General features: G+C 45.0%; 1 protein-coding gene across 1 annotated transcript; it reads left to right on the forward strand.

Annotated features, from left to right (window-relative positions):
• The first annotated feature begins 240 nt into the window (after positions 1–240).
• LOC123093179 (uncharacterized) lies at positions 241–5540 on the forward strand. The gene is made up of 10 exons (XM_044515088.1): positions 241–781; positions 903–980; positions 1082–1647; positions 2386–2982; positions 3067–3221; positions 3644–3849; positions 3934–4067; positions 4143–4444; positions 4538–4641; positions 5017–5540. Exons 1-10 carry the CDS (start codon positions 508–510, stop codon positions 5085–5087), a joined length of 2487 nt encoding a protein of 828 aa, XP_044371023.1. The 5' UTR covers positions 241–507; the 3' UTR covers positions 5088–5540.
• Positions 5541–8158: the final 2618 nt, after the last annotated feature.

The following is an 8158-nucleotide window of genomic DNA, read 5'->3' on the forward strand; positions in this document are numbered from 1 at the left end:
AAATCTGAAATGAGAGGAGCTGCATCTGCAGTGTGCCGCGATGAGGATGAACAATTTTTTTCTCTTGATCCAGCATAAAAGAATCCGCCGTACGCAAGAAGAACGAAGGAAACAAACAGAAATGGCTGGGCCCAGCTGTTTGGGCCGCGAGTTGGGCTGGGCCCTGTGCTAGTTGGCAACGAGGGGGGAGCAAGATTAGTTTAAGCCATGGATCATCGTCGTCTCCGGCTCAGTCAGATCTGCCTGCCCCGCTCGACGCCGAGGGACCACCCACCACCACCACCACCACCCACGACTCCACCAGCAGGACGCAGCTCTTCCTCCCCTCCCAGCACCCCCCGCGATCCCACCCCGAGATCCCCGTCCCCCGACCCGCGCCGCCGCGCGGGGGCCCGGCGGGCTCGGACCGCCCTCGGCTGCCCTCGCTCTGCCGCGCGAGGTCGACCCAGGACGCCCGCCAGGGCCATTCCGGACCCCCCTTGCTCGCGCGGCTGACGGCGAGCGGCCATGAATTTCCTCTACCGAGCCGCGCAGCCCGAGCTGCCGCGGATCCCCGAGCAGCAGGGGGTCCTCAAGACCCTGGAGGGCCTCATCGCCGACGATCCGCTCCGCATCTCCGCCGCGGCGGAAGACGACGAAGCTGCCAGCAACGGAGCCGGGGAGATCGGCGGCGACACCGCCGCTTCCTCTCCTTCCGCTTCTTCAGATTCGAAAAGTACAGCTCCGGCCGGGAAGCACAGCGATGTTTCCCAGGACGAAGGGTGGATCACGATTCCCAACAGTTGGTGCCCCTTTCCCCTTGCTTGGCCTTTCTCCTCGTTGCATTGCAGATTCACCACTGCCACATTTCTCCTTGGAAATGCCAGCCCGGTAGCTTACCGATTCACAATTTACCTCCGCAGAGGAGCTTCCTGGGGATTGGAGTGAGGTTTCGGACATGCTGCAGCTGCGGCCGTTGGACCGCCCCTTCCTCTTTCCTGGTAAATGCATTTCCCCTGCTGAAGTTACTGGAGTGCATCTTGCTGCCTGTGCCTGTTTCTTTGTTTTTGTTTTGGTATCTGAATTAGTTTGGTTATATCAGGCGAGCAGGTTCATATACTGGCGTGCCTATCAGCCTCTCAGCAAGATACGACCTGCATATCTCCGTTTAGAATTGCTGCCGTGATGTCTAAGAGCGGAAATTCGCCGCGGCACCCCACAAATAAATCTAGCTCTGTCAGTGAGAATGGGGATGCAAATGGAACAGCCGGAGAAAATAGTTCTCACGGTGTTGAGGATAACATGGAGAGTGTTGAACTCAACGACAAAGCATCTTCCCCTTCAAAACAAGATATTCTGGAGACTGAATCCCTCCTTCGGATGGAAGATCGCAAACAGCAAATAGAAACCGTGCTGCAAAAATTCAAAAGATCTAACTTCTTTGTTCGAATTGCGGAGTCAGATGAACCTCTCTGGTCCAAGAAAAGAGTAGCTGCAACTAAGACGGCAGATGAACAATTATATTCGGATAGCCAGGGAAATAACACAGTTTCAAGGAGTACTGCTTACAATACCATTTCTGATAAAGGAGTTTTTGATGGTAGCACATCCGGAGGAGTCGCTCGGGATACTGTAAGGTGCTATGCTCTGCAGAATGGAGACATCGTGGTATGTTTCGAACGATCCGTCTGTTTACTTGCTGGGTGACATTATACACTAGATTCTTTTTTGCAATGATTAACTTTGAGAAGTTTATGGACTATGCATAAATAGTTGACCAATCATATATGATGTGTATGTTAAAAAATTATATCGTTGAATTCATATTTGAAAGGGGTTTCCAATGGTATAATTTTTATAGCATGTCTCTCGCAGATATTATTGATTTTATCGATAGTCAATGTAAAACTCGAAATACGTATTAGACCCTATATATCCAGATGGAGGGAGCACTATAATTTTGGTTCCACAGCCATCTACTTGATGCCTGGAGACTGGTCTGAAATCTACTACCTTACTGCATCACTTTTGGCAAATTGACAACTGCCTTGAATACATTGCTTCTCTTCATCTAATGCACCTTTATATCCGTCATGGTGGTAAGTAGGGTCCTGCAAAGTTCAGAGTTATGTCTCACCATCTTTGGTGAAATCAGCTAATACGCTTTAAGCAAATTTATGTAAAAATCCTTTGCACAACTACTGCAGTTGTCTATATGCTAATCATGTTTGTTATTAGTTTATTAGACGCACATGTTTATTTTGTTTTATTTTAAAGAAAGCAACTTCACAAAGAAGTTGATGGTGCTACCATGCAGTTAGCTTTCATTCATGTACTTTTGTGTGATTCTGGGTTGCTTATGTTTGTGCTGATTAATCACTCATATTCTCTGTTGGAAGGATGCAGGTTGTTTTGCAAGTGAATGTTGGTGTTAGCAATATGGTAGATCCAGTGCTTGAAGTTCTTCAATTTGAGAAGTGTACATCGAGCAATTATATGCGTGAGAATCTTGTAAACGGGCTTCCTAATGGTTATGAGGATCCTTGTCAGGAGCTGCTTAGTTGGTTGCTCCCTTTAGATCGCACACTACCTCCTCCTCGTTCTTTATCACCTCCTACTCTCAATCCCAGTATATCACACAAGCAATCTTTTTCTGCTCCTGGGTCTCAAATATTTTCGTTAAGTCATTTCCGAAGCTATTCAATGCCTTCATCCTCCTTTGCCCTTGCCCAGCTTCCCAACTTAAGATCACCCCCAATATCTGAAAATCAAGAATTTGTGCCTGAAAAGCCTGCAAAAACACCTGATGTTATAAATGATGGGCAGCTTTCCTTTAGAGGAGTTCCTTTGGAGCCTGAACGGTATTCTGTACGCTGTGGTCTAGAAGGTGTATATCTACCAGGGAAAAGATGGTCAAGAAAAGTTGAAATAATTCAACCAATCGAAGTTCATTCTTTTTCTGCCAAATGTACTGCAGAAAATCTTCTTTGTGTCTTAATAAAGGTTACTATGGACATCCAAATCCTTCATTTTTCTCATAGTTTCTGAAGAACTTTCAAAACTAATGCTTATATCTTCAATTCTCAGAACATTGCTCCACGGCATGTGCAAGACATAGTTGTATTCATAGATGCAATTACTGTTGTCTTTGAGGAGGCATCCAGAGGAGGCTCTCCTTTATCTCTACCAATTGCCAGTATTGAGGTCGGACATGGTCACAGTTTACCAAATCTGTCACTCAGGTACATGCAAAGTTTCTCATGGATGCTTCCAAAGACCCACAATTGCAGCTTAAAGTTTAAGTATGACGTGGTTTCTGCCATAAATTGATTCCCCTTTGGATTTGCAGACTGCAGTACTTTGACCTTGCCTTTTTCTTAGCAAAGAAATTCTTGCAACGTGTTGCATTGTTATCGCTGTTATTCATCTTTCTCTTAGTTTTCAGTTTTTGTTTGAACAAGTTGGTTTTTTATAACATGCAGTACCGTCTGGTCTCCTTAATGCTGGATTGGGCCAAACCTTACTTTCACATGGTTCTTTTTAGTTATTTATGCAAGCAATAAACACGGGAAGATGTATCGCATTACATACACTATCTTGGTTTGAAGTCTCTGCCAAAGACCAACGGTTTCCATATATCTTAAGTATACTTGTTTCCTTCCAGGCGGGGTGAAGAGCACTCGTTTATTTTGAAGCCAGCAATTATGTCCTCCAGGGATCGGAGGATCAACAGCGATGTACCTCTGACTTTGTCACTCCCAAAGTTGAGTGGAGCTGGCACAAATACTTCCACGCCTAGGGTTAGCGAGCCCAGCGCTGGTCTTACTGATCAGTATGCTGTACTTATATCATATCGCTGCAATTATACAGGTGAACTGTTGGAAACATAGAACACGTGCTTGAGAACAAGTGTAGGTTGATAATTCTGACTTTCACCCTTTTTATCCTCTGTAGAATCAAAACTTTTCTTCAAGCAAGCCACAAGCTGGCAACCCTGTGCAGCTAGTGATCTTATGATCTCTGTGTCTTCTGAACTGTCATTACGAAATCCTAGCCCGAGTGCTCGAGTTCCTCAACTCCCCGTGCAGGTTATTTCGGTGCTTCTTTAGGTCTTGTTGCATTTTCCATGCCTCGCACTGATAGTGTTAATTGTTGGTTTTCAGGTCTTAACCCTTGAAGCTACTAATATGACTTCAGAAAACCTCACATTAACTGTTCTTGCTCCAGAAGCATCTGGTTCTTCTTCAGTTGTATCATTGAACTCAGCTCCAACCACACCTGATGGTTCTTATGATAATCTTAATGAGCCTATGAGAAGGTCTGGCTTGGGAAAACATGGAACTGGTTTTCGGAGACTGAATTCTGTTGTTGTCGGATCTCCAAAAGAAAGTGACAATGGAGGAAATAGAATGAGCACTTCAGCAGGCTGTACTCATTTGTGGTTGCAGAGTGCAGTTCCCCTAGGGTATGGCTATCCATTCTTGCCTTTTTCCATATGTTGAGAGTTACAGCACGGCATGTCGGTATGCTGAAGAATTGCATTTGTTGTTGTTAACAGGTGTGTTCCTGCACGGTCAAGCACCACTGTCAAGCTCGAGCTACTCCCGTTAACAGATGGGATCATTACACTAGATACATTGCAAATAACCATAAAGGAGAAAGGTAAAATTTCATGAAAAAAGCGAAGTAGAGATCATTAGCTTACCAGTTAGATATAGTGCCTACCCAGGGAGCAGAACTTGTTATTGCTACTGTTTACTACTCCCTCCATTCCGAATTACTACTTGTCTTAGATTTGTCTAGATATGGATGTATCTAGACACGTTCTACTGTTAGATACATCTGTATCTAGACAAATCTAAGACAAGTAATTTGGGATGGAGGTAATACCTGTCATAGTCTGAATCCGCCAGATTCATCAGATTAAAATCTTGCATTTGCAGAATAAATTTTAAGATAGTGTTTCTATGGTGCGACCAAACCTCAAGTATGCTCTGTCTTGGCTGCTGATTCACGCCATGCATCTTTGCACCACAGGTCTTACGTACATACCGGAGCACTCCTTGGAGATACACGCATCGTCTGCCATCTCAGCTGGAAGGTCATAGTAGGAATTAGCAGAGTATTAATTACTCTATGTCTTCTGTGGTTGAACCTCTGCATGGAGTGCTGAGTCCAAGTGTGCAGCTGCTCATTTGAATTGGATGTTGGACATGGCAGCTCATACGGCAGGATCCAGGAGCTGAAGCAGCCAGATACTGCTGTTTCTGCCGAAGGCGGTGGTCTCCGCATCAAAGTGGATAAACTGGGACCAACGCTTTGTGTTATCCGGGTTTGCATATATGCATTTATATGCGGAGTGCTGAGCGATTTGGCAGGCTCGTCGAAAAACCTGTATTGTTGTGTTGCATAGTTTTGATATAATTTTTGTGGGTTTCCATTCTTTTTGGTTACATGTAAACCTGGCGCTTGGCCTTGTCTTAGTTGGCGGGAGTATGTATCATGTGATGTACTATCGAAAAAAAATGAGAAATTTACGCATCTTAGGTTTCATCTTTTCATTTTATTGGTATTTTATAGGTGAGCCGATCTTGGCTGCTGACATATCATATATGCTTTGTTCTAAATACAAGTTGGTATGCCTATTGCAAATCCTAATTGCTGAACTTCATAACATCCAACTAAAATATAAGTGTAAAGCTTAAGGAGAAGATGTCTTAAGCTTTGCTCTAGCCTACGACATGATTGTAGCTAACACCCTCTTTAGAAAGAGAATCACATATGGTGACTTTTAGTAGTGGCCAACACTCTAGCCAGATTGATTTCATCCTCTTGAGAAGAGAAGATAGGCGTGCGTGCTAGACTGTAAGGTGATACCTAGAGAGAGTGTTGTACCCCAACATAAGCTGGTGGTTGTTGACTTCCGCTTTCGGATTCGTGACCAGCGGGATAAGCGTGCCAAAGTCGCTAGAACAAAGTGATGGAAGCTCAAGGGGGAGGTAGCTCAGGCGTTCAAGAAGAGGGTCATTAAGGAGGGCCCTTGGGAGGAAGGAGGGGATGCGGACAATGTGTGGATGAAGATGGCGACTTGCATTCGTAAGGTGGCCTCGGAAGAGTTTGGAGTGTCCAAGGGAAGGAGAAGCGGAAATAAGGATACCTGGTGGTGGAATGATGATGTCCAGAAGGTGATTAAAGAGAAAAAAGATTGCTTCAGACGCCTATACCTGGATAGGAGTGCAGGCAACATAGAGAAGTACAAGATGTCGAAGAAGGCCGCAAAGCGAGCTGTTGGTGAAGCAAGGGGTCGGGCATATGAGGATCTCTACCAACGGTTAGGCATGAAGGAAGGCAAAAGGGACATCTATAAGATGGCCAAGATCCGAGAGAGGAAGACGAGGGATATTGGTCAAGTCAAATGCATCAAGGACGGAGCAGGCCAACTCTTGGTGAAGGACGATGAGATTAAGCATAGATGACGGGAGTACTTCGACAAGCTGTTCAATGGGGAGAATGAGAGTTCTACCATTGAGCTGGACGACTCCTTTGATGAGACCAACATGCGTTTTGTGCGGTGAATCCAGGGGTCAAGGATGCTTTAAAAAGGATGAAAGGAGGCAAGGCGATGGCCCCTGATTGTATCCCCATTGAGGTTTGGAAAGGTCTCAGGGACATAGCGATAGTATGGCTAACCAAACTTTTCAACCTCATTTTTCGGGCAAATAAGATGCCAAAAAAATGGAGACGGAGTATATTAGTACCAATCTTTAAGAACAAGGGGGATGTCCAAAGTTGTACCAATTACCGTGGAATTAAGCTGATGAGTCATGCAAAGAAGCTATGGGAGAGAGTCATTGAGCACCGCTTAAGAAGAATGACAAGCGTGACCAAAAATCAGTTTGGTTTCATGCCTAGGAGGTCGACCATGGAAGCCATTTTCTTAGTACGACAACTTATGGAGAGATATAGGGAGCAAAAGAAGGACTTTCATATGGTGTTCATTGACTTGGAGAAGGCCTATGTTAAGATACCGCGGAATGTCATGTGGTGGGCCTTGGAGAAACACAAAGTCCCAGTAAAGTACATTACCCTCATAAAGGACATGTACGATAATGTTGTGACAAGTGTTCGAACAAGTGATGTCGACATTGATGACTTCCCAATTAAGATAGGACTACATCAGTGGTCAGCTTTGAGCCCTTATCTTTTTGCATTGGTGATGGATGACGTCACAAGGGATATACAAGGAGATATCCCATGGTGTATGCTCTTTGCGGATGATGTGGTGCTAGTTGACAATAGTCGGATGGGGTAAATAGGAAGTTATAGTTATGGAGACAAACCTTGGAATCAAAAGGGTTTAGACTTAGTAGAACTAAAACCGAGTAAATGATGTGCGGTTTCGGTACTACTAGGTGTGTGGAGGAGGAGGTTAGCCTTGATGGCCAGGTGGTACCTCAGAAGTACACCTTTCGGTATTTGAGGTCAATACTGCAGGAGGATGGGGGTATTGATGAAGATATGAACCATCGAATCAAAGCCAGATGGATGGTGGAGCCAAGCTTCTGGCATTCTCTGTGACAAGAGAGTGCCACAAAAGCTAAAAGGCAAGTTCTATAGGACGACGGTTCGACCCGCAATGTTGTATGGCGCTGAGTGTTGGCCGACTAAAAGGCGACATGTTCAACAGTTAGGTGTGTCGGAGATGCGTATGTTGAGATGGATGTGTGGCCACACGAGGAAGGATCGAGTCCAGAATGATGATATACGAGATAGAGTTGGGGTAGCACCAATTAAAGAGAAGCTTGTCCAACATTGTCTGAGATGGTTTGGGTATATTCAGCGCAGGCCTCCAGAAGCTCCAGTGCATAGCAGACAACTAAAGTGTGCGGAGAATATCAAGAGAGGGCGGGGTAGACCGAATTTGACATGGGAGGAGTTCGTTAAGAGAGACCTGAAGGATTAGAGTATCACCAAAGAGCTAGCTATGGACAGGGGTGCGTGGAAGCTTGTTATCCATGTGCCAGAGCCATGAGTTGGTTGCGAGATCTTATGCGTTTCACCTCTAGCCTACCCCAACTTGTCTGAAACTAAAAGCTCTGTTGTTGTTGTTGTTAACCATATGAACAATGTTGGATACTTTTTGCCGATATTCTAGATGCAGACTTAGAAGGTTAAAACA

The sequence above is a fragment of the Triticum aestivum genome, chromosome 4B, assembly GCF_018294505.1.
Source record: "Triticum aestivum cultivar Chinese Spring chromosome 4B, IWGSC CS RefSeq v2.1, whole genome shotgun sequence".
NCBI lineage: Eukaryota > Viridiplantae > Streptophyta > Magnoliopsida > Poales > Poaceae > Triticum > Triticum aestivum.